The following is a 25,789-nucleotide window of genomic DNA, read 5'->3' as shown; positions in this document are numbered from 1 at the left end:
TATGTGCCATCACTCCGGATGACGATGGGCAAGCAGCAGGCGCAGTCCCCAGCCGGCATGAAGAGCGAGGTGGAGGTGCTCAAGGCACTGAAATCACTGTTTGAGCACCACAAGGCCCTGGACGAGAAGGTACCAGCCACCCGGCCGTCCTGGATTTGTACACTTGCTGCCTTGTTAGGTGGATGATGCATGTATTTATGTAACTAGTTGACTTTTGAGCTTCTTGAATTCTTGTAAATACATTTTTTCTGTAAGAAGTCAGAATTTTATATGGTTAAAAAGTGTTGCCAGTGTACATGCTCAGTCATGTCCAAGTCTTTGCGACCCTGTGGACTGTAGCCCACCACACTCCTCTCTCCCTGGGACTTCCCAGGCAAGAATACTGGAGTGGGTGGCCATCTTCTACTCCAGGGGATCTTCCCGACCCAAGGATCGAACCTGCCCTCTTGCATTGGCAGGCGGATTCTTTACCACTGATCCACCTGGGAAGCCCCAGGTAAAAAGTATTAGTTGGCATAAATGTCTCAAGATTTATTATATTCTGTATATCAATTTGCAATTAAAAACTAGGTAATAGAATTCGTTTAGGAACATTTTTTTTCCTCTCTAACTTAGAATTTAAAGCTGTTAATAAGCAGATCTTCTTGACATTAAGGTCAATGAGATGCATTAAATGTCTTCCGTTACAGCAGCCGTGTATTGGGGTGAGTGTACACTAAGAAGTGCACTAAAGTATATACACACTTCAACACACAGTGACTCGGCCCCTTTTATTTCAGTTGAGAGTGATTACGAGGAGCACTTGAAAGGTGTAGTTTGTCAGAAGAAGAATTAGGTGCCACACACAAAGAGAGGAGTTTGATCAGTCATCGTGTAATTTCAGTGAAGGGTTTGTCATTTGTATCCTTTCATTTAAAAAAGTATGAAGGCTGTAGTGGACGTCAGATGTTATTGATCTTTCTGATTGAGGACCCTCCCACTTGGGTTATTTTAATGACTAGTAAACTAGACTTGTGGCTCAGAGCTGCAGGATCTCTTAAGTACCCCTTTGTCCAATAGAAGACAAATTCTGACTCTGATCACCTGGTTCTCTTTGGGATGGATAGCATCACCATGTATTTTCTTTTTATGCTGTATTTTCAGTTTTGAGTTGAGTTTTTCCAAATGGAGTTTTGCTGTCTTTACTAATTTCTTTATTCTGATTCAAACTTTTGGTTTTAGCTGATGATTCTTAAAGAGAAGAAAAACCCGGAAAAGATACTGATGGATGGGGTGCTTGATGTAAATCCCAAGCAAGAAAACATGCCAAGTACCAATGGAAAGGCAAGTCCTCGGTCTCACTCTCTGTCTGGTTCTCGTCTTACCATCCAGTCTGTGCGGGGCTGTTGGGACCTGTCACCAAAGCACCATGTAGTTCTGTGCGACTGTGAGGGTCGTGTGAGCTCCAGAGCACAGAAGGCAGTTTTGACCTCACCGGTTGCCCGGAAGTGCTGTGTTCCTTCCCTCCCAAAACAAGGCTGTCTAAGGCTTCCTTTCCCCCTTAGAGAAGCCGTGACGGCTCTCTGGCTCGGGTGATCCAGCTCCAGGAAATCATAAACAACCAGTTGCGAGATCAGAGCCAGATGAAGGAGCTCCTGGCAGCCCTCTCTGCGCAGGTGACAGACCTGGAGGAGGACTTGGACATGGCCAGGAAGGATCTCCTCAAGTCCGAGGAAGTAAACGTGAAACTACAGCGGGACGTCCGAGAAGTGAGTGACGGTGGACATGTCTGTCGTCCTGAGGTGGAATGTGGGTCCCTTGTTCTCCCGGTGGTCTCAGCCTTGGGATGGCTGCGTGAGCAAGAGCAGAGCTCTGGCGAGACCACGACTGGTGGCCTCCCTGCCTCTGCGTCAAGGTCTCGGGGTAGAAGAGGCCTGGTCCAGACGGTCCATTGCAGTGGACCAACATAAGGGCAGCCCTAGCGCTGTGCTGCACCCTGGGTGTGGACTGCTCATTCCTACAAGTTCTAGGGGGCCTAGTGTGTTCCTTTTTAAAAATTTATTCATCCGTTCATTCATTGATTTGTATAGTTGCTTTACACTGCTGTGTCAATTTCTGCTGTACAGCAAAGTGAATCAATCATATATATATATATGTACACACAAATCTCCTTCTTTTTTAGATTTCCTACCCATTAACTTCACCACAGAGCACTGAGTAGAGCTCCCTGTGCTGTACAGTAGGCCCTTACTCACTGTTGACTTTATGCACAGTATCAGTAGTGTATGTGTCAACCCCAGTCTCCCAGTTCATCCCCCTACCTGCCTGTTGAATGTATTCCCGATGATGCTGAAATTTCCTTCTGATTCACTCAGGCGAGTCTGGTGACGTCTGTGGAGCCCGTTCTCTCGGAGAGATGGGAGCATGCTGTGTGGGCTCTGCTGAGGCAGCTTGCCTGGCCATCTTCTCTAGTTTTCTGAGGTTCTGCTCCTTGAAGGGATGTGTGACAGTGACACCGGTGGTCAGACAAGACGAGTGGCCTTTGCTCACCCTCAGATCCTCAGGCCCGTGCTGTGTAACCATGTAGAATCATGATGTTTCTGGTGGTCATGTCTGCGAGTGTCATGATTTATGAGAAACTACCTAACAGTCATTGTGAAAACAGAAGAGTGCTGGGAGCTCAGGCCTCCTCCTGTGAGCCTCAGCTTTCCTTTGTACACAGGCAGACAGTGCCCACCCTGCCCAACCCCTCCACTGTGAGACCGTCTCAGAGAGAACCCCTCCAACATGTGTTCCAGCAGGTGTACTTGTTTAGTAGCTTGGTGTGAGTAATTCTGTGTGAGAACTCAAAACAGAAGTATTTGCACATATTTGTATAACCTGTTCACATTACTCTGGCAATAGGAGGAGATTAGGTGGCAGAGTTTAATATGTAGAGAATTCTGGAAAAAGCGTTTTTAAGACCTTTCACTTTTAATGTTAGGACAACACTGGTTACTTAGTGACTACGGAGGGACCTGAAATGGATTTTGAGCTGGCAGGCGGGAGTTGCACCAGCAGCAAGTGCTGGTCCTGGTGTGAGCATTTCAGACATGTGGTGTAACTCTGCTTTAGAAGAACTAGGCTTGAGCAGGCTGCTTCCAGTTGTGTTACACTTTGACTTCTGTTTCCACTCACTGATATTCTTACTTTAATTTTGAGGAAATTGCATGAGATTTTTTCCAACTTTTACCCGAGGAAATGAGCCTCAGAGCTCCCTGTTGGATCTGTTGAAGGTCCCTCCGTGTTCTGGGTCAAGCCCGCCTGTATGGTGTAGGAGACAGAGGTCCTCATTTCATGCCAGATCCCTTCCCTCCTGGAATTCTTGCAATGACAGGGTAGTTTACTGTACTTTTTGTTTGCTGTTTGGGTTTATTATGTAGAAAAGAAGCTTGGTAAATCGAGTGGCGAGACAGACATTAAGACAGATGGGTGCCATCGTGGCAAATGTGACATTTGAGGTAGGCGCGTTTTTGCTCACGTCTAAGAAAACTGCCATGTCTAGGAGTTTAATTTTGAGGATGCTAATTTTATGTTTGATTTGAAACTTAGGATTTAGTCCAGCTTTTTTACTCTTAAGTGTGCTGGAGTATTCCACGATAATGACTTACTTTTCTCCTCTGTAATGCCCGGTGTAGGCCATGGCCCAGAAGGAGGACGTGGAGAAGAGAATCACGACACTTGAGAAATGCTACCTCGCCACACAGCGCGAAGCCTCCTCTGTGCATGACCTTGATGATAAACCTGAAAAGGAAATCGCAAATAAGGATTCTCTGCATCGACAGGTAATGGCCTTTACTGACCTGTGTCTGACTTTTATAGTAGTGAATACTGAAGAAGGAAGGTAAAGACCTTTTCATGTGACTCCCATGTTGGAAATCAAGTCCCAGTGTAAAGTTCTTATGACCCGAAAATACTGTGTTCAAAAGTGTGGATGTACATCATGATAAATCAACTGTACTGAAAGGAAATCCAATGTTTAAAAATTGAGGGTGACTGCAACTTACAGGTTTGAATGATTTGGGATTTGGTTTAACCATGTTGTGGAATTCCACTCCTGACGCTTTTGTTTTACTTGAATCTGTTGGCTTGTTAGCATTTTTCCTGAAAGAGCAGAGAGCAGCAGGGAACTTCATGGCAGCTGGCTGCCTGCTGGGAACTGGGGTCAAAAGGCAGGGTTAGAGCTCCAGTCTGATTAGGGTTGGTACTTCCTATGGTTGGGTGAGCTTTACTCGCTCCTGTTCCCATGTCATCTCAGATAATCAGGACTTACCCAGGAAAACCAAATCTGGCTTCTCCAAAACAAAGTGAGTCAATCTGGTGTGTGACAAAGTGTATCATTGGCCCCACCACAAAAATAGAATACTAGAAAGCCATTGAAATTTATGATGTGGAATGCTAATTAAGAACATTACGATATACAAAATAATGGCTGTAAAAGGCAGATCAGAAAATACTACGTACCATATGCTTTTGTTTTCTGAGGGTTTTAAAGCATATCATATTGTTTATGTATATACATAGAGTAATACACACAGAGAAAACATAAGAAAGCTGCTTAGAAACAAATGCTAACCTCTCAGGAACCCGAGGGTATAGATAATTTTTTTTTTTCCTTTTCAAAAAAGAATCTGTCTAAATGTTCTACATTAAAAGTTTTTCAGAGTAAGAAGATCTGTTAAAAGAATAATCGTGCATTTACAAATATTAGTTGACTGGCATTTCACCAGGCACACTCTGATCAGATCTTTGTTTCAGAGGAGATGAAAGCCATGTTTTGGCTTACAAGCCCGTGGCCATCTGCGGTCGGTAGGGTTCCCTTCAAATGATGATTCTGGTGATGTTTTAAGAAGGGTCAGTACTGAACCCTTATTCCCTTAACTTGTCAATAAGAATGAATACGCTTCTACAGATAACTGATCTTCTTTAATATATAAGAACTTTTTTTTTTTAAGACTTCTTTGGGGACGTTTAGGAAAAGCAAATACTCTGGCAGGAGGTGTTCTGCCCACTGAGACCAAGCCCAGGAACACTGAGAGAAAAATTACCGTGACGCAGCTCGCGAAACAGAACTAATCCAGTAGAGACGTGCATTTAGGTTTTGTCTCAGCTTACTAAAAACAGCAGAGGCTACACCACTTGGCCTGTTTGGATGCTCTGCTCTCCCTTTGTAGGAGGAGGATGAAAACCGACCATTGCAGGAGCACCTGGAGCTGGAGGAGCAGAAGCTGCAGCAGACGCTGCTGAGGGCGGAGACGCTGCCTGAAGTGGAGGCTGAGCTGGCTCAGCTGGTGGCCGCGCTCTCCAAGGTGCTGCTCTGGGTCCCTGGGGGGCGGGCGGGGGAGGGTCTGTTCCATGCTGTCCCGCCGTGCCCCTCCCCGTGCTGCTCAGTCCACAAAGGAGCGCAGACGCGGGGGGCGTGCTGCCCGGCTTCGATGGGAGCGGGCCCTGAGTGTCAGACAGTCCCCGCTCCCGTGTCATCGTTCCCTTAACTTCCCTCCAGTTTTGTCCCCTGTTCTGTGTGTCCCCAGGATACTTCAGCTCCGAGTCACTGCTGCTCAGAGTTCAGTCAGCAACTCAAAGCCTAGCAGGATAGAGAGCTAGAAAAATCCCATTCTCGTTTAAGAGATGGCCAAAATAGCTCTGTAATGAACACAGTTTTAAGTCTTTATTCATACATTGTTGAGTAAGTCACAGCGGGGCACGGTGCAGACCCGGGGCCCCACTCCCAGCTTGCAGTCCCCGGGAGCCCGCGAGTGAGAGGCCGCGTCCCGGAGACGTGGCGCTGCTGGGGGCATGGTCCCCATAGCCAGCCAGCCACCCCGTCCCTCTGATGGGAAAGGTGTGGCCCCGCACTGTAGGTCGGTACTGGCTGGGCATGGAGAGGTGGGCCTGTGCGGGCGCGGCTGTCCGGAGCGTTGCCCGGAGCTCAGTGAGCGGCTGAGGGGCCGGCCAGTCGCGGGAGGCCGGTGGTGTCGGGTGCTCGCAAACCCAACCAGAGCAGGGTCACTAACAGCCGCCAGGGGGCACCCTTCTGCCTGTGATCTTCCTCTCAAGGGTTGGTTTCTTCTCTCCCCTGACATCTCTGCTGTCTGTCCTGGGTCGGCCTTGTAGTCTGAACTTTGGTCTTCCGGAAGCTCTGTCACTAAGGAGGCTAAACTGTTGGAACTTATCTCCCAGCTTAGGAAGGTAGAACGTGTGTTCTTGTGAGTCCCGTGCTTGCCACTGCCCTGCCCGCGCTGGCTCAGCACAGGCAGTCTGAGGAGGGGGTGCAGCGGCGGCGGGTGTGGGGCCCGGGGCGGGGACGAGCACGTCTCCTCTCACGAGCCGGTCACCAGCACCCTCCGTCACCCACGTGTCACACGCGAAGCCGCGCTGGCTGCTTGAGCTGGCGTGCGGGCGTGCCCCCCACGAACCCGGGGCCAGTGGTCTGCACAGAGCATAGCCCGCTTGCGTCAGGACAGGGTCGTTGCGAGAGGAGCTGACGCTGTTCTTGGCCGACAGGTGGAAGAGAGACACCTTAACATCAAAGAGAGGCTGCGCCAGATGCAGGCCCAACTGGAGGAGAAGAACAAGGAGCTGCTGTGGGTGCGTGTGCTGATGGGGAGGCCGCGTCTGGGCCAGAGACGCGGCTTGGGCGGGGGCCGCCGCTCCCGTCTCTGCCATCGAGTGTGTGTGTGTAGCCCTGTCTGCTGATCCAGGCACCCAACCTCGGGAGCAGGGCCAGATGTGGTCGCCCGTAGGCTGGGGCCAGGGGGCCCCCACGTTCAAAGAGGCTGCTTGTTGCTCTGAACAGCCAGGCCGGGGAGCTGCTCGGGATACAGTTGGACCTTACGAGTGCCCCTCAGACAAACCCCAGGATGCCAGCCCGAGGCTCATTGGTGCCCAGGTGTGGAGGTGTTTGCCTCGGACGTGTCGCTGGAGTCCCACATGCCCGACTGCTGGTCCAGACATGGTGTGTGTGTGTGGGATGGCTGCTCCTAGGCAGGAGGAGAACCGTAGTTCCGTTGTGACAGAAGGCCTGTCAGGAATGGGCGATGGTGGGGGCTCGCATCAGAGAGTCCTGAGAGAGGTTTCCCAGAAGGGTTGGCCACACGGTGATACAGACCATTCAGGAAATGGAGTGGGGATCCCAGGTCCAGCCTCAAGTGTCAGTACTGTCCCCACCATACCTGTGTTCTTGGGGCTGACTGCAGAGCCTCACACGCGGGCTCCCAGGGGGCTGTGGTTCTGACTCCCATCATGAGACCTGCAGTGAGGCTCCCTCCCTGCTGAGGCAGAGAGGTCAAGTTCTCCCAATCAGGGATGCACTTCCTTACTTTCAGAACCGCTACTCAGAGGCTGTTGAGATTGGGATGCTGTTTATGACTAAGCCAATTCAAAGTCAAGTTTTGTTTTGCTTTAAAAATATTGGAATACCGATGCCTTATTGGGGAAGCTGTGACAGGTTTTATTTCCATGGGCTCAAAAAGGGGTGGCCGAGCCCTGGGGAGGGGTCGTGACAAGACAGAGGGCGAGGGTACTGGCCATGGGGGATAGGGAGCCGGCAGGCCAGCACCTCGTGGCTGCCCCTCGGTTGCTTTGAGGTCATGTCTGGGAAATCAAGGCAGGACCTGGGTGAGAGTGGGGCAGTGGGGGGAGACTTGTGGAGAGAAGGGTGTGAGGTGTGAGAGCGGGAGGGCTGCACGGGGCCCAGCAGGCACTCTCCTGTGCGTCTCAGATGACAGAGCCGCCCTCGCGGTGTGAGGGGCCATCCCCAGAACAGCCCGAGGGCCTGTGCCCCGAGAGGAGAGCCGCAGAGGGGCTGGCCCTCCCGTCCCCTGGCTGCCCCTGCTCACTCCTGTCTGTGCGTGTTCAGACCAGCCTGGGAAACGGAGGGCTGGGAACCCGCGAGGACGGCACTTCCCGGTGAACTAGTACCAGTGATGACCGCTGAGGGGGACCCAGCGGCTGCGGAGCTGAAGGATTTTTTTCTAATTTTCCTTCAGCCTGGCTGACGGAAGCATGGATGTATTTTTTTAATTTTCGGTTTTTGTCTCTGACTCCATCAGCCCACCCTTGTGAATAACCTCATAGGATTGCCTTCCGTCCACACTAAGACCTGAGTGTCACCGGGCCATCTAGGAACTGGATTCTCCTCCTGCCCGTTTCTTCAGTTCTGCTCGCTTAAGAGATGGCAGTGTCTCATAAGCATGGCCCATTTGTCCAAAGTCAGGGCTTCCATGTAAAATTGTGTTCAGTTCCTGACAGACTTGAGCTGCCCAGAATGTCGCTGACGAGACGTGGTCCTCTCGTGCCCAGGTGCAGCCCCTGAAGGATCAGGACCGGGAGCACGGGCAGCAGGCCAGCGTGCTAGCCAACATGGCCCAGGCATTCGAGAGTGACGAGGGCACGTCTGACGGCGAGGGCGACGGGGTCACCCTCTTCAGCTCGGCCGCTCTGCTGTCGCCCAGCGGGCAGGCTGATGCCGAGACTCTGGCCGTGATGATTCAGGAGCAGCTGGACAAGATCAACGAAGAGATCTGGTGGGTGCGCCTGAGCCCAACTCCCCGGAAACTCAGTTTCTCTGAAGAGCTGTCTTCTGCTTAGAGAAGTCTGAGTGTTCCATAGTAAGAAAACTGACTTCAGGTCTGCTTCAAGAAGTTTCCGTTCTGAGATTGCCCTTGATTATAGAGCTCAGTCAGCCAGGGCATTCTGTCCAACGTGTGGTGTCAGCACTCTGTGGGGGGTCGTTGTGGGGTGTCCCCCCCTCAGCTCGGGGCCCCAAGGTGGGTGAGGTGCCGAGGTGGTGTCCCCTGCGGCCCGTGCACCCTCTGGCACTGAGGGTTCGTCCTCATGTGTCCTTCGGAGCCTCCCACGTTCTGGTGAAAAGCCACCTGGAACAGAAAAGCTGGGGTTCTGGGGTTGGCAAATTCCCACTCAGATCTGCATTTCCTTTTTAACTTAATACATTGTGAAGATTGGCTTGTTGTAAGATAGTGATATGTTACTGTATGTCACTCTCAGGACATGTGTTTGAGTTTTTCTCATCTCATCAGTATATATAAAATGTTTTCTTTAGACAGACTCTTGGCAGTTCTAACAGTTTACAAAACAGGATAGAACCCAAAGGCCCGCCTCGTAGTGAGCAGGGGGCCTTGGGTCTGGGTGCAGCCGGGTGGCTGGGGGCCCTGAGGCCTGCCTGGTGCCACACCCGCGCACCTGTGCCTCCTGTCCCAAGGCCACGTTCAGAGTGGCCGCAGGCCGGTGGCCCTGCACAGGGCCTGGCAGAGCTGCTGCTCAGATTGTTCTCGTCCCGTCAGCCCTGGCCGAGGTGCCCGTTCCTGCCGGTCGAGTGCAGGGGGGCTCGGGCAAAAGGCAGGGGTGAACGCCACAACCAGCAAACACAGATGTGCTACCTGCACTTTTGACGCCGAGACAGACTGCTTTATGGGCCGTGTTTGAGCACAGACAAGCTCAGAAAGACTGTCTTTTGCATCCCCATAGGAAATTTGGAATGGTTATATATTAATATTTTTATTTTTACAGCAAGTTGTCAGGTAAAAGTGATTTTTCCTTATGCAACAAGTTGACTTGATATAAATGGTAAATTCTGTCCATCAACTTGTCAACACTGAAAAACTTTCAAGATGTATAAGTAGAAGTGAAACTGGAGAGTTTACTACCTGTAAGGATCTTGTATTTTAATTTGAAAAGCATTTTATTTGCATAATCATGTATTTAACCTGTATATAAAATCATCCATGACACATTAGGGGAGAAGAGCAGTAACTGAATTCTAGGTTAATGCAGCACATTGACATGAATCCAGAAACTCACACAAAGCTGGTGGAAAACTTCAAGTGATGCGTTTGTACATATACAACCTTAAAAAAAATTTAAAAGATCACCTCAGCACTTCATCTGGTCTGGAGACTCGTGTTTAGAAACTCTAGCTTGCTCGTGAATCGCTGTTTTGGTTATACAGAGTTCCTGATTCCCAGTGGAAAAGACTTGAGGCACTGACATGCATCTCTGCCCTGAGAGCAGGGAAGGTAAAGGTTGTCAACTTCAGGTATCTCCTCACACGGAGAGAGTCGCCACCCAGACCCCATCAGAATGGTAGAGTAAATAAGTCAAATCAAACGTGAATGATCAGGGGCCACTTTGTAAGACTCAATGATAAATTATTCTAAGTTTGAGACTATTCCAAAGAGGGAAAGTTGAACCTTTTTGCTGAGATGTTAATTGAGCAACTGTTCGTGGAATTTGCTAATCGTGACACAGAATGCAAGCCCAAATTTGTTGTCCAGACACATTCCTCTGCTGACAAAGGCAGGTGATGATTTTCTTCTATTTTAGGTTGATCCAAGAAAAGAAGGAGAACACGGAGCAGCGGGCCGAGGGGATTGAGAGCAGGGTGGGCACGGGGAGCTCAAGCAACCTTCGTCGTTTTAAATCCTTGAACTCCCTCAACCTGAATGCCACCTCCTCGCATGCCGGCTCCTGCCTGCCCAGCAGAGGGCGCTCCAAGCCCCGAAGGAGGCGGCACAGCCTGGCGCGGAAGGTAGACAAGCTGGGCATCATGACTCTGGTATGTGTCGGCCTCCTCCCTGCCGCGTCCCTCCCCGAGCACACTACTTTTCTTTTGTTTGTTTGTTTTTTCTCTTTTTACCCAGAAGAAAGTCAGGTACATTTGCTACGCTCAGAGGTCTAAGATTTTTAAAACTGCCTAGTCTTTCATCGGGCTTCCCTAGTGGCTCAGACGGTAAAACATCTGTCTGCAATGCAGGAGACCCGGGTTCGATCCCTGGGTTGGGAAGATGCCCTGGAGAAGGAAATGGCAGCCCACTCCAGTATTCTTGCCTGGAAAATCCCATGGACCACGAACCCTGGTAGGCCACTGTCCATGGGGTCGCAAAGAGTCGGACACAACTAAGCGAAATCATTCCATAATCGCACAGCAACAAATTAGTCTTGATATTTGGACCACCATTCCATAATCGCACAGCGACAAATTAGTCTTGATATTTGGACCACCGGCTTAGCACGTCATCATGAACTCAGCCAGAGCCTGCCTCTGTAACGCTGGGCCTGGCCTGTGCTGGACACAGCAGCTGCAGGAAGTTGCTGTTCTCAGGGAGCAGACCGCTTCGTGAGAGTAACCGTAGGCAGCTCTCACTGCACGTGGAAACCGGGCGGCACATTTCCCACTGGGGATGCCTAGCTACAGGGTGCAGGGCATGCGGCGGGAACCAAACCAAGAATCTACACTGGTCTTGCTGATGGGCCTGGCCGCGCGCTCAGGCCAGCTCTGCGTGTGAAACCAGGTTAAAAGCCCGGTGCCCCAGGGCCCCAGGGAAGAGGTCGGGCTTCTTCACTCTTCCGAGTCTGAAAACAGGATGACGACCTAGGGCTTTTGGTGACAGAGTGTGCAGCTCTAAAGCACGTGTTCCAGCTTTCTTCCATGTTTAGCTTAGGTTTTGGGAGTGCATTGCTGTTTACCCCATGAAATCATGTTTACAGCACTCTGCTTTGTCACTGCACTTGTATTATCCCTTTTTTTGTTGTTACCACCCATTTCATGTTAGCTGCATTGTTAGTCAGCATATAATTAAATTAACTGTGAATCATTTTAGCGGCATGTGAAGTGGTAACTAGTCCATTTTGTGGTCTTTGGAGACACTGTTTTTCTAATTTGCATCTTTGGCTAAGTAGTTGATATTTAAAATTCTTTGACGATTTCTCTGTGGTTTCATGCTTGATTTCCTTCCGAGTATTTGTAAAAGAACAGTTCTGTATATTTTGTCCTGTTGTTGGAGTTCTCTGACGGTGTGTCTGCTTTCATCATTGGTTTTGATTTCCTGGCTCATCCTGTTGTCTGCTTAGTGGTTGTCAATCCAGACCCCAGCTTCCCACCACTGCCCCCCTCGCCCCCCAGGCTGTAGTTTACCCATCCATCTCCCCTTCCCCGTCCTCCCACCTGCTCTGGTCATAGCAGTGTTGTGGGTGCACTTAGTCGGGTTTGTGCTTTGTCTTCATGTCTCATTAAATGGTGTTTTCCCCCCAGAGCAGTAAGTTTGAATTAGCCTATCACTATGCATTTACAAGCATAATGTAGATGGATCCTCAACTACATATCATGTGTAATTCATAAATGAGATTATCCTTACCTATAGAAATGATCTTCTTAAGTGTAGAATTAATGGATTTTTGACACAATATCCTTTCTATTTTGGTGCTTGTATTTAAGGCTATAAATCTCATCAGCTTTTGCACAGTTAATGTTTCTACTAGACTCTTTAAAAAACTATCTTCTATGGTGAATAAAATGTAAAGACTGCACCTGCTATTATGCTAGCTTCCATTCTTACATATTTTCACAGGGAACCTACTTTAATAAATTTATTTTGAGAAATTTTACATCAAATTCTAGGTAAGCATTTTACATTAATATCCAATAGGTGGTTAGATTTGTTCAGTGTTAAAATAGGTATTATGGTAACTTCCTCATCAGTTAAATCACTATTTTAAAGTATAACATCTTTTTTATTAAGAGAAACTAACTTATAGAGAAGTTTGGCTGAGAATAGACAACTGTTAAGGCCCTTTATTGTAGAGAATGCTGTGCTTTAATAAATCATGATGTTGTAATAGAACTGTATCTTCCTGAGTAATAATTTATAGTGTTTCTCTAGTAAATCTTGAATAGCTTATTTAACTTCTGTGGTCAAAAAAAATGTTCTGTTTCTAGTTACACGTTGTCTAAATCTTCATCTCACTTCTATGTTTGCCATCGTTTTGGCTATACTGTGTTTGCCTATGCCGATTCTTGAAGTTTTAGCTTCCAAGTCACAATACATCTGGTTTCTCTTCCTTTCTTTGCATGCATCTATCAGCCTAGTGATTTAAGGAAGCACTGTTGAAAGGTAAACTATTTAGTAATTTAGCATGCCTTTGTTTCTCTGTGAAGTATTAGAGAGTCCTTATCATTTTATGTGAATGAACACTGTGTGGTTATGTACTGGTGAAGAACTGACATTTTAATGGAAGTAATGAAACTCACCCACCACTTAAAATATGTTGATGGTTCTGTTGGAAATAGGTCATTCGTTGGGACGATTGTAACAGTTTGCCTATATCCCACTTGTTTGCCTTCTAATCATCTCATGCTTATTTATAGTAGACATAGTATTATTTATTATTTTTAAAATTTTCTTTACTTATTTTTTTGGCCATGCTGCACAGCTTATGGGATCTTAGTTCCCCAACCAGGGATCAGACCGGTGTCCCGGCAGTGAAAGTGCCAAGTCCTAATGTCTAGACTACCATGGAATCTCCGCTTAGAGTTTTTTTAAAACAAATGACTGACTCAGAGCCATAGATGTTAGATTTGGAAGAAGCCAATTTAATGATGGTGGGTAGCAGTGTGCAGGAGACTCTGTGCGCCAGGCACCGTGTCAAATGCTTTCCGAGTCTGTCATCTAATCCCACAGACACCCAGGTGAGGTCCAGGCTGCTGTTATCCCCATTCAGCAGACATGGACACTAAGGCTTAGAGAGGCCGGGCACCGTGCCCAGGCTCGCACACCCAGTAGCAAATGTATAAAGGAGACCTGTCTGGACCCCAGAGGGGTTAATCTGTTCCCCACACTGTTGCCACCACTGTCTTTCCTGTCTTCAGACCCAGGACCAGCGGAAAACTGGGGAACACAGTGGAAAACTTTGTTCTTTTCTGTCAAACCTCAACATGAACCATCCATAGATACACATACATCCCTTCCCTTTTGAACCTCCCTCCCGTCTCCCTCCCCATCCCACCCCTCTAGGTTGAAACAAATCAGTTCTTAGTGAAGACCTAGGACGGAGGAGCCTGGTAGGCTGCAGTCCATGGGGTCGCTACGAGCCGGACACGACTGAGCGACTTCACTTTCACTTTTCACTTTCATGCATTGGATGAGGAAATGGCAACCCACTCCAATGTTCTTGCCTGGAGAATCCCAGGGACGGGGGAGCCTGGTGGGCTGCCGTCTATGGGGTCACACAGAGTCGGACACGACTGAAGTGACTTAGCAGCAGCAGTTTACTTTATGTAAACCACAGTGAGCAAATTACACTCCAACTGCGTGTAAGGACTTCAGTGTGTAGCCCCCAGTCTGTATGTTTCTGAGAAAGACAAGCCAGACACGTGGTGTTCGCATGCAGGGGTTAGGTACCTTTTCTATACTTCACTTGTTTTCATAGGTTCAGTAACCTGCATCATCACTAAACATGATCTTGGGTGGTGGTACAAGCTGTTTCCTTTTCTCCTTCAAACAGAAAGGTCTGGACGGCTTTGCTGAGAGGTTTCTTACTGTTGCTAGTGGTTCTCCTGAGCGGCATCTGGCGATGAACACAGTCCTTTCATCAGGGCAGTTCATGCCATGCAGGGTTCACGGTGCTGGCGTGGCTCCGCTGTCCTGCCTGGCAGGGCCATCTGGTCGCTGGATTCAAGGGAGAGTGGAGCCTGGCTGCAGGGAGGCTCCAGGCCAGGATCTGTGCACTCAGTAGGGTGTTCTTGCTGCCCCACGGCCCCGCTTCTCTTGAACAAGACAGTCCTTTAAGATGGCATTAAGCTAGAACAACACATTTTTTTGTACTTGGCGGATAGCATCGCTACTCTGTTTTCAAATAAGTTTCTGGTTATAATGTAAAGCCTGTGTGATTGCCTTTTTCGACACAGTCTATCGTTAGCCAATTTCACACTTACCTCACTCCCTCAGCTGCCACCTTTACCGGAAGAGGTAGAAGATGACAAGACCGCCATCAAATGTGAAGCCTCGACCCCCGCCTTGCTGCGGTTCCTTCGGCTAGACCGGCTGGACAGGGGGTCACCGCACAGAGCCAGCTACGAGGACATCAGGGACGCCCACAAGTAAGGGGCCTGCGCGCCTCGTCGACAGTCTCAGGAGCCCTGCGCCTCTTGTCTTCAAAGAGTTGCAGGGATGATTGTAAAGGAATCCCACTGGATTCAGTGCCTGTGTTTAGTGGTGAACTTCAGGTGCTGGGGTAGAAGAGCTCAGTGACCTCAGTGATTTTAGAAAACATCCGTCTCTACGTATTGACTCCTGTGGGAGATTTCTTCCTGCTCTTGCTAGAGCTCTGCCCGGCCTGGGTGCATTCCTGATGGTTACGGCTCCGTGCCTCTTGGATTTGCTCTTGAGGGTCCCTCCCTTTTTCTCAGGGGTCTCCTCTCAGGAGACTGTCTGTCACCTCCTGTGACTGACCCTGTCCTCATTCAGACCCCCACCTGCTGAGCTCCCGTTGTGAGCCAGGCAGCACTCGATGGAGGGCACATGTGGTCACCTGACCAGCAGCCCTGCACGGTGACCGTCACTCTCCTGCCACGGCCGGGGATGGTCACCCTGCGGGAAGCGGGGGGAACTGCCCAGAGCAGGGGAGCTCGCCTTCTCTGGAAGGGTCATCACCTGCCGAGCAGCGACCCTGAGGGAGGGTTGGAGAGCCCTCTGCACCAGCTCGTCTGGAGTGAAGCCCTCCTCAGGGGAGAGCTCCAGGCAGAGAATCTCAGCTTCCCGGGGCCATTGTTTGTGGCCGGAAGCCTGCATTGCTCGTGTGGAGTGTGGTTGGTGAAGGAGACTCCACTGTCTGCTGCGAGGTTGAGGCGCGGGTGTTGCTGGGTGGCCAGTTCTATCAGTAGGTCTTGTGGAGGGGTGTGTGTTTGCACAAGGGTGCCGGTTAAAGGTTGTTTTCTCTCCCCAAAGCTCGACAGGCTCTCAGGACGGCCCCGGGGGCAACCCCAGCAGCAGCAGCAGCAGCAGCCAGGACTCGCCGCAGAAAGCCCCAAAGAAGAAGGGCATCAAGTCCTCCATCGGCCGTTTGTTTGGCAAGAAGGAGAAGGGCCGGCCTGGACAGCCCAGCAAGGAGGTGCTAGGACCAGGTGGGTGCTTCACCGTTCAGAGGGAGGAGGGTCTGCATGCATGTCCCTTCTGTGTCTCTCCCGCTGTCCCCATGAGGCCCCTGTCACTCACGCTGGGTGTCCTCCTGGGAGGAGCAGACGAGGCATCTGTCTTCTTTAGGGTCCGAGATGATCGGATCAGTTGATGAACGGATGTGTGGATGGATGGAAGAATTAAGAGTTAAAGGATGGATGGATTAGTGAGTGGATGGATGGATGAACAGATGGCTGGCCAGATGGGTGGATGAACAGAGCATGGAATGAATACTGCAGATGTTTATACTGCAGTGCTAGAAACATACTCTACGAATGAGTAGGAGCTGGGCAATGATTGTTTCCTCCAGAACAGTGACAAGTGTTTGGAAATGGCCTAAGTGCTCATCAGTGAGGGGTGAGGTAAAATCTGTGGACACCCCACAAGGAACAGCACCTCTCCTTCCTGCCACTTTCCCCATCCCCAGGAGCTCATCACGGGTTCTGCCCATGCCCCCTACTCCATACCACAGCCACGCAGGTCCTCCTGGCGTCTCCTCATCACACAGTGTTATCATCAGGCCCCCATCTCACTCGGCTTCATCTCCTTAAGAACAGGATATGTTCCTGCCTCTTCAGCCAGAGATTTGTTGAGTGTCTTGTTTGTGCTGGGTGTGGGATTTATAGGGGTAAGTAAAACAGATGTGGTCTGGACTACAGTTAAGTGAGAAGAGAGAAAAAGGGGCAGATTATTAAATGCTATCCTTATTATTACTAAATGTAACGCTGAGATGGATGGTGCATTGATTATATACCAGATGCTGTGTGTGCCCCTTACCAAACAGGTGCTGCCACCTCCCGATTTACAGAGGAGGAGACAGTGATGGTCATGCGGTTAGGGAGTGGTGAGGGCAGGTTCACACCCATGCAGTGGGACCATGCACTTTGCCGAGCCCCAGCCACCTCTCTGGTGGATGCAACAGGAATGAGATGGTTCTATGGCATCGCTGATTGGATGGACATGAGTTTGAGCAAACTCCAGGAGATAGTGAATTACAGGAAAGCCTGGAGTGCTGCAGTCCGCGGAGTGGCAAAGAGTCGGACACAACTGAGCGACTGAACTAAAACCTGAGTGTGTGCTGAACTGCTTCAGTCGTGTCTGACTCTCTGTGACCCCAGGGACTGTAGCCCACTAGCTCCTCTGTCCATGGGATTCTCCAGGCAAGAAGACTGGAGTGGGTTGCCATGCCCTCCTCCAGGGGGATCGAACCCACATCTCTCGTTATCTCTTGCAGTGGCAGGCAGGATCTTTACCGCTAGAACCACCTGGAAAGCCCCAGTGAACGCTGACAACTAGGAAATGCAGAAAATAAGGGCTGCTCCTAAGTTAAACTGGAAGAGCAGCAAGCACAGATTGTAAAGAGGAAAACACACGATGACCGACAACAGTGCTGACAGAAACAAGCAGGGACGCGTTCACCCACATCAAGAAAATGTGCCATTCGGAAGAGGAGCCCTTGGAGGGACAGTTGGAACCGGAATGAAAACTGAGGCCATGGTAGGCAGTGCCCACTCACACGGCCCGAGTGGAGTGGTGTCACTCGCCGGGCTTTCTGCATCCCCAGAGCTGCTGGCAGTAACATCTGGGCGCTGAGGCCGGGCAACGTCCCCGAGTGAGCTAAGGCACCCCTGCTCTCTTTCCAGTGCTGCTGCGGGGCCCTCTGTGGGCAGCCACCCTCATCCCCTGCTCTGCCACCCACTGGGGCCCGACTGTTCCCCTGGGCTCCTTTCAGCCCTTGAGCTTGTGTGTTCCCAGCCCTCTGCCACACCAGACTGGGATGCAACTCAGGACTTGGGCTTGAGATATTAAGGAGACCGTGAATCTGGAAGGACACAGCCCTGGGGCCCTCGAGTGACCACGTGAGAGAGCTGGAGAGCAAAGCCCCCTCGGGGAGGAAGCAGAGCGTTGATACGTGCCCACACCCACTGCTGCCTCGGCACAAAGTGCCTTTTCTTTGCCTCTCCTCGGCCTGAAACAGACCCCAGCTGCTACTGCTGCTCCGCAGGTGATTGCTAAAGATGCACCTCCTGCAAGAGCTATTGTCCTGCTGCTCTGGGGCTGCCTAAGTGTGCTCAGGAGTGTCAGACAAGTGGGGCTGCCACGCCTGATGCTGGGGGAGGGCCTGATGCTGGAGGAGGGCCTGATGCTGGGGGAGGTCCTGATCTTGGACTAGGGCCTGATGCTGGGGGAGGTCCTGATCCTGGACTAGGGCCTGATGCTGGAGGACGGCCTGATGCTGGGGAGGGCCTGATGCTTGGGGAGGGTCTGATGCTGGACTACGGCCTGATGCTGGGGGTAAACGTCTGATGCTGGCGGGAAGGTGTGATGATGGTGGGCAGCCTGCTCCCAGATGTACGCAGAGTTATGGTTATAAATATGAGAAATCTTTTTTTCATACTTTCCTGACCACCTTGCTATGTTCTTTTTTTCTGAAGCATAATTCTGTGCAATATAGATTTGATTTCTTGCCATACATCAACATGAATTAGCCATAGGTGTACATATGTCCCCTCCCTCTTGAATCTCCCTCCCACCTCCCTTTGCTACATTCTTGTCTCTATGCATATATGAATAATAAAGACTTGACTAAAATAAGATCAAAAGCTCCCACACACAAGCATGCACACGCACACTCGCTAGTGCATCATTCGGGTCCGCGTCAGGGTTGCCCTCGGCCACCCCGCCCTGGGATCCACGGTGAGCCTTGACACCTGCTCTTTGTTCCCACCCTCGGCCCGCTGCCCACGCCTCAGCAGCAGAGGGGCCTTGTCCCCGAAGATGCTGAAGTGATGAAGCCTCTTGTCTCCGGAGCCAAGGGTACGAACACCTAGTAGGTCGTCCTTTGGGGACACCTATACTTCTGCCTTCTAGCCTTTCCATTGTATCCATCCGTTTCTCTTAACAGAATGTCCGTGTGATGACACGGGCTCCCATTACCAGCTCTGGTCTGTTCTCATTGAGAGTACAGCTTACCCTCGGCACTCTTTATTGGCAGCAGGAAATTTTGCTCCAGTACTTTATTGAAGCAGTGAGTGCAGTGAAGTCGCTCAGTCGTGTCTGACTCTTTGCGACCCTGTGGACTGTAGCCCACCAGGCTCCTCTGTCCATGGGATTCTCCAGGCAAGAATGCTGGAGTGGGTTGCCATTTCCTTCTCCAGGGGATCTTCCCAACCCAGGGATCGAACACGGGTCTCCGGCATTGCAGGCAGACGCTTTATCCTCTGAGCCACCAGGGAAGCTCTGACTTTATTGAAAGAAAGCAATAAATAATACTGTGATAAAAATAGTTCAAAAGTAGACTGTACATACTTTGTCACATATTCAGGAAGATCACAAAAGATTAATAGAAAAACAGAATGGTAACAATGAATTGTACAAGGAAATTAAAGGCAGAACCCACATGTAGAGAGACATGCTGTCTCTGTCTACCGAGATATCAGCTGCATAAGGCACCATGATCTGAACGCACCTCTTACTAGCTTTTTTAATGTGCTGCTGAAAAAGTAAAAGTTACATTTGCTACTTATACTATCCAAAATGGCTATGTCATCAAAATCTAAAAATGTACGCCTAGGTCCATTCTTTAAACATGTTTACAAACATGTAAAAAGATGATTTACATAAGAAAAATAAGGCCTTTGTCAGAGCCGCACTTGCTGTCTGTCTGTCCGGGATGTGGCGCCCTCACTGTTCAGCTCGATGGCTCCACAGCGGGTGCAGGGCACCGCGGTTGATCCTCGAAGAGTCTCACCGGAGGCGAGGGATCCAGGGCCACAGAGACTAGGTTACCGGAGAGATTTTCATAGTCGTCTTCTAGTCATCCTTTCAGCCCAAATTTCATTAGAAGCTCACATTTAACACCCAGTACTTTTAAATCGCTTCACACTGCAGACAAAAAGCATTTCTTCCTAGAAAAAAAGTACAGTTTAGGTCAGTCGTTAAAATACAACAATTGGTTGAAATTAAGTTCGCTCATTTCAGAGTGATTGTTGGACAGCTTGGTTACATTCTGGAAGGATAATGCACACCGTGTCATGATGATTTTACAATCGCAGTAAAACCCCTTCTCTCATGGTTTAGCATTTAAAAATTAAACAAGAATAATTACAATAAATGCATCATTTACAAAAGCCCTATATTTCTTCATAGGATTTATACAGACAAGCATTACAGTACATACATTTGAAAGACTAAAATCAGGTATCAGAACATGAACTGATCTGAAAGGAGATTCATAGCCCAGATATACAAGAAAAAGTAAATATATAAATGAAGTCATAAGTTTACATAAATATAAGAAACATTAAATTTTAAAATATTTCCTCTATGGTATTCATGAATTTTTCACTAATTAAAAACTCTGTAATAAAATATCTTAGGGTCCATATACAAGTATTAACAGATTAACGATTGCATTGAGTTCAAAATGTAGTCTTTGTCATATTCTGGACACTGTATAGTCACCTGCAGAATTAGTGCAGGTAAACTGGAAACAGACAAGTCAGTCCTGGGATGGCAACTGGTGCCCGAGTCCCTGCCCCTTCAGACACCCCCCCCACCCCATTCTGGGCTTCAGCTGCTTTGAGAATCCAGAGAAACACGAAGGACCAAGCAGATCAAGGAGAGAACTCTGTGGCTGACTTTATTCTGACATATAGCTAAAAGCTGCTGGTAAAAAAACTTAAAACCCAATCTAGCTTTCCAGCTGAGCCGTGAACAGGACAGAGCAGACAGCCTCCTGCTCTCAGAGCGGCTCGAGCAGGGCTGGCCTCCCGGGCCGGACCCACCAGAGGACCACCCAGAGCAGCACCTGCAAGGGACCGTGGCCCCTCAGCGGCAGCCAACACCCAGATGCCGGTGCACTTCAGTGTTAAACACTGGCCTCCAGACGGAGAGGCCCAGGGCAGGGCAGCCTTGTGAACCCTGATGCTCTGGGCCCTGTTCCCTCTGAGAACGTGCACGCAGGGCGTGGCCAGCAGCACTGCAGCTATGGGAGACACACCTGTGTGCACGGATGCGAGGGAGACTCGGGCCGTGCTCTGACTACTCCGGCGGCAGCCAGGTGCCAAGGTCATGTTCTCTGCTGCTGAGGGCTCTCCCGGGCCGACCTCCGGAGACCCGCTGACCCTCCACTTCTAGGGTGTGGCCTCCATGCCCCTGCGGGACCAGGCCGGCCTGTACTCACCCCGAAGCTCAGCAGGAGTAGGTTCTGACTGTAGCAGAATCCAGCCTCTGCGTTCCCGCCACGCTGCATGGTCCCATGAGCGCGGGAGGAAGTGTGCAAACACAGACTGCGGTTAGTCGTGCAACGTCACATGGGGCACGAGGACACACACGCTCACACCCGCAGCAGCGCCCACTCCTACTGAGGGTCTGGGGAAACTTTTAGAGGGTGGATGAGCCGGAGAGAGCGAGCCTGGGGGCTGTCACGTGGGGGTCCCTGCCACCTGGATGGGGGGGCGGGGTGGTCACAGTAGAGCAGCACCGGCACATTCGATGACAGAAATGCTGTCATGGGGGCAGCTACTCCACGTGACCAGCTAGCTGCCAGTCTCTCCTGAGACCTCCAGATTCACAGAGCTCCAGATTCACATATTCGACACAGTCTATTGTTACCCAGTTTTACACTTACCTCATTCCCTCAGCTGCCAGCTTTACAGGAAGAGGTATGAGATGACAAGACCACCATCAAATGTGAAACCTTGACCCCCACCTCTCTGCGGTGCCTTCGGCTGGACTGGCTGCAGACGTGGTGCTGTGCATGGCCAGCCACGAGGACATGAGGGACGCCCGCAAGTAAGGAGCCTGCGCTCCTCGTTGTCAGTTTCAGGAGCCCTGTGCCTCTTGAAAGTGATGGAAGGATAATTTTAAAGGAATCCCAGTGGATTTGGTGCCTGTGTCTAGGGGTGTGTGTGTGCATGTGTGTGTTTTCTGGTAGGCAGGTTTCTCTGGATCTGGTGTTAAGGTGGATGTCTAACTCTGTGTGTGTGTGTGTGTGCGCGCATGCACAAGTGGGTTGTTCTTTGGTCTGTTGCTATGCGTGGCAAATTCTAGGACGTTCTGGTGGCTTCATAGAGAACAATTCAAAGTACGAGGATTTTCTGACCACAGTGGGTAATCTCAGTTCTGTCTGTCAATCAGAGACAACATTGACTCAGGGAAAATGCCTTATCTATAAAACGTGAAAAAATGTTTTAGTATTCCAGAAAAAATATCACTTAAATATAGTTTAACATTTGTGGCATTAGAGATGTGAAAATCAGTTTGTTTCTCAAAACTATTTTCTTTCTATTAAGCCCCAATTTGTCTCAAAAGTATTTTTAATTGCTAAATGTACACAGCCAATGCATCCACTTTCAGAGCATTTTTGAGGGTTGGTGAATCTCAGATTTTCACGTTGCATGGAAACTCCCAGGGAGAGAACTGCGGGGTCACCAGGTGCTGGATGCGCTCTGTGAGGAGGGGAGGCCGAGGCCGTGGGACCGTCCGCATCCCTGTTGGTCATTGCAGTGTCCTGGGTGTGCAGGGACTCCCCTCAGGCATCACGTACCTCCTGCTCTAAATGCTGTCTTTCCTCTTCCCCTTGGTGGACACTGTCACGCGCCAGCTCGCAGGGGAAGCCGAGTCAGCAGGTGTGCTGAGCTGTGTGTGTCCTGAAGCCTCCCCGTGGGGCTCGTCCCCAACTCCAGGCTCTGAGCTGAGCAGCGCTACAGGAGTGGGGCATGGTGTTGGTGAAGGGGAGCCCAGCGAACCCTCGTAGGAGGTGCTGGGCTGTGCGGACGGTCAGTCTCGGAAAACAAGGCCACACCTGTTGTCTGGGTGGTGCCACGTGTGTAGCATTTGATGGGAAGAAGCTCACACAGCCATCTTGTTAGGAAAGACAGCTTGACCGTGGTGCTCATGTCCTGCTTTAAAGTGCCTGTTGTCATCCACAGATGGTGTGGCCCTCTCTCGGGCGTGTCTGTTCCCCATAGAATTCACCGTATTTCCGAATGTCTTTCTCCTGTGACTCTAATTTTAAGGCAAGGAAGCATGCCACGTCAGTTTACTGCTAAGCAAGTGTTTTAACGAATTGTACTTGGGGTCGCAAATTTGACCCTCGAGGGGGCAGAGGAGGTCTGAGCTAAGTAGCCCCGCAGGGTGGCCCGAGCAGGGTCATCACAGCGTTCCACAGAGCAGGCAGCCCCCCAGGCTCATCTCTGAAGCTGTCTCTGTAAAGCTAGGTTTCAGATGAGAGTGAGCCGGTGACAGCAGAGTGATGCAATATCTTATAGCCGAGGAAGGAAATAAACCCCAGCAGAAGCCAAGCGAGTCTTCCATTTGCTTCTGGATGGTGCTTGTGGTTGGGACGCGAACTCCAGGCACGTGATACATGCCTTGTTCCCCTGGGATATGGGAATTTAAAAAGTTTGCCTTTTTTAAAACCTCTCCCTGAGCTATTAAGGGGCTTCCCTGGTAGCTCAGACGGTAAAGCATCTGCCATTACCAATGTGGCAAACCTGGGTTTGATCCCTGGGAGATCCAAGATCCCCTGGAGAAGGAAATGGTAACTAACCCACTCTAGTACTCTTGCCTGGAAAATTCCATGGGTGGAGGAGCCTGCTAGGCTACAGTCCATGGGGTTGCAAAAAGTTGGGCACGACTGAGTGAATTCACTTTCACTTTCACTTCTTGAGCTATTAAGATACCTGTTGTGTTTTCTGGTATAATTATTCCTAGAAAATAGAATATTTACTATTCTAGGAAACCTAAGGTTGACTTAAAGGAACAGTTACTTGAAATTTGATGTGAAACATTTCGAGCTTTAACCATACATAGACTTCACAATCTTAAGTAAAGTCTAATGCCATTTGAGTGTATTGAAAAGCCACTGTGTATCTTTAGGGAATTCCCTAGCAGTGCAATAGCTAGGACTCTGCACTTCCACTACATGGGGCCTGGGGTTTGATCCCTGGTTGGAGAACTAGGGTCCCACAAGCCACACAGCGGCCTAGTCAAAAAAGAATGACCAGTATCTTAATTTAGCACATGGCTAATTAGCTGAACAGCAGTGCAGGATAGAAACAGCCCCCATCCAGCCCTCTCCTTGCTTGCTGTGTTAGAGTGTTCTGTGTTGAAAGTCTGCGCTGCTCTTTGTGTGTCTGTTGTGAAATGCTGTGTATCCCTGAAGCTCTCTCAGGGACAGGTTCCTCTGCTCAGACCCCAGTGTGGTTTCCTCTTCTACGTATCTGTCCTCACTGTTTAGAAAGGGAAGAGTGGATGTTTTTCCTTGACTACCCTCCTCCCTTGGATGTGCAGACTTCTGAATCCTTTAAGGTTGGCGATAACTCTTTCATCGGGAAGGAGGTGATTCTATAAGGAATTGCGGGAACTCATTCAGCATTTCATGACTCAGGTGTTCTTTGTAATATGTCTGAACTCTCATTAAGTAGATGGTTTAGAAGATTAAAGGAAAATGATGAGATGCACACTATTTCACTTTTCAAATTTATAAAGAGAATAAATACTTAGGTTAACTTGTTTTATACCCGTGTGTAGTAGTGATTCTTGAATTTTGAATGTTTCCTTACTTGTAGGCATGAGTTGCTGGAGGAAGCCGGGAGACAAGGCGTGCCTTTGCACAGTGGGACGGGCCAACAGTTGTGGTCTGGCTGGAGGTGTGTATGCGCCCCCTCACCTCCACCCACACCCGCGCCCGCACCTGCGGCCGGTGCATCAGTCCCTCCACAGCCACGCATAACCTCCTGCCTCCTGTCTCCCGTACCCAGCTCTGGGTCGGGATGCCGGCCTGGTAGGTGGCTGCTTGCCGAGCCAACGTGAAGAGCGGCGTCATCATGTCTGCCCTGTCACACGGAGATCCAGCGTGAGATCAGCATCAGCAACCCGCCGCATCGGCTGAAGCTGCGCCTGGAGATCCAGGAGATCATGTCCCTGACAGGCCCCTAGCCCCTCCCACGTCCAGAACAGTGCACCTCCCTCCTTCCCTAGGGAGAGTTCGCCCCCCCCCCCCGCCCCCGTTTGTGTCCCTTGCGGGGTTTTGTATACAGATCTCCTCTGTTCCTGCTTAAATAAAGTTCTAGCATTCAAAACCATGACAGCTTTTCATTTGCGGCAGTTGTGTTGTTAAAAGATAGATGATGAATACTTCATACAGATTATTTTTGTAACAGCTGGGCTGCAGTGGCAGTGTAATACAGAAATGGAAGTTTTTGAAAACATGAAAAAGGGACTTTTGAAAATGTGAAAAGTGTAAAAAGAAAGGAAGTTTTTGAAAATGTATTAAAAGAAATGTAAATATAAATGTCAAGAAAGTGAAAGAAAAGGCTTAGCCCCCAGGCTGCATTGTTTTTCCCTCATTTGACTTGTCAGGCCTGTCCTATTCGGCAGATTCCTTTATGGGAGCTGTAGACCCTGGGCTCTCAGGGTTTTAAGAGTCTGTACATCCGCCAGGTCACACCAAGTCGTATCGTGCTCATCCAAGTTTCCTCCACGTGGGAAGACCTTGAAAGTCCTGTAAGAGGGTCCTCCTAGTTGGAAAATTAAAACGAATCTGGTGGAAACGTGGATTGCTGCCAGGAGCTCAGGGCCGGCCAGCTCCTCATTTCTCGAGTGCAGACTCAGGACACAGCTCAGTCCCCACACTCGGTGTGTCCACTCTGGAGAGGAACCCTGGTGAGGAGACATGATCTCCCAGATGTACCTGCCCTGAGGAGCAGGTGGAGCCTGACTCAGGCTCACAGTTATTTTACACAAAAAGAGTGAAGGCTTTCTTGTCCGTTTGTCTTCCTTGTTTCTAAGTGTGA

At 49.8% G+C, this 25,789-nt stretch overlaps 1 protein-coding gene, 1 long non-coding RNA gene and 1 pseudogene across 2 annotated transcripts; 2 read left to right on the top strand and 1 right to left on the bottom strand.

Moving 5' to 3' along the window:
* The first annotated feature begins 1,550 nt into the window (after positions 1-1,550).
* On the top strand, positions 1,551-18,383 carry LOC147367361 (liprin-alpha-1-like). Its single transcript, XM_086416435.1, has 9 exons — positions 1,551-1,748; positions 3,657-3,803; positions 5,193-5,327; positions 6,523-6,606; positions 8,320-8,543; positions 10,360-10,591; positions 14,760-14,911; positions 15,759-15,934; positions 17,221-18,383. Exons 1-9 carry the CDS (start codon positions 1,623-1,625, stop codon positions 17,280-17,282), a joined length of 1,338 nt encoding a protein of 445 aa, XP_086272561.1. The 5' UTR covers positions 1,551-1,622; the 3' UTR covers positions 17,283-18,383.
* On the bottom strand, positions 5,539-6,461 carry LOC147367362 (uncharacterized; annotated as a pseudogene).
* Positions 18,384-24,552: 6,169 nt separating the features above from the next.
* Positions 24,553-25,078, top strand: LOC147367360 (uncharacterized). The gene is made up of 2 exons (XR_015170047.1): positions 24,553-24,643; positions 24,755-25,078. It is a non-coding gene; the product is annotated as an uncharacterized LOC147367360 (long non-coding RNA).
* Positions 25,079-25,789: the final 711 nt, after the last annotated feature.

Source organism: Bos grunniens, chromosome 8 (assembly GCF_055505025.1).
Source record: "Bos grunniens cultivar Pamir isolate PY7600 chromosome 8, Bosgru_T2T1.0, whole genome shotgun sequence".
NCBI classification, from domain to species: Eukaryota; Metazoa; Chordata; class Mammalia; order Artiodactyla; family Bovidae; genus Bos; species Bos grunniens.
Note: the sequence above shows the minus strand (reverse complement) of the source record. Positions and strands in the feature narration are given on the sequence as shown.

Excerpts from the sequence above, each read along its gene's own strand:
- LOC147367361 (XM_086416435.1), top strand. The coding sequence starts at position 1,623 with ATGAAGGAGCTCCTGGCAGCCCTCTCTGCGCAGGTGACAGACCTGGAG. Across the intron at positions 1,749-3,656 it reads TACAGCGGGACGTCCGAGAA|GCCATGGCCCAGAAGGAGGA; the intron begins GTGAGTGACGGT and ends TGCCCGGTGTAG. Across the intron at positions 15,935-17,220 it reads CAAGGAGGTGCTAGGACCAG|TGGCAGGCAGGATCTTTACC; the intron begins GTGGGTGCTTCA and ends TATCTCTTGCAG.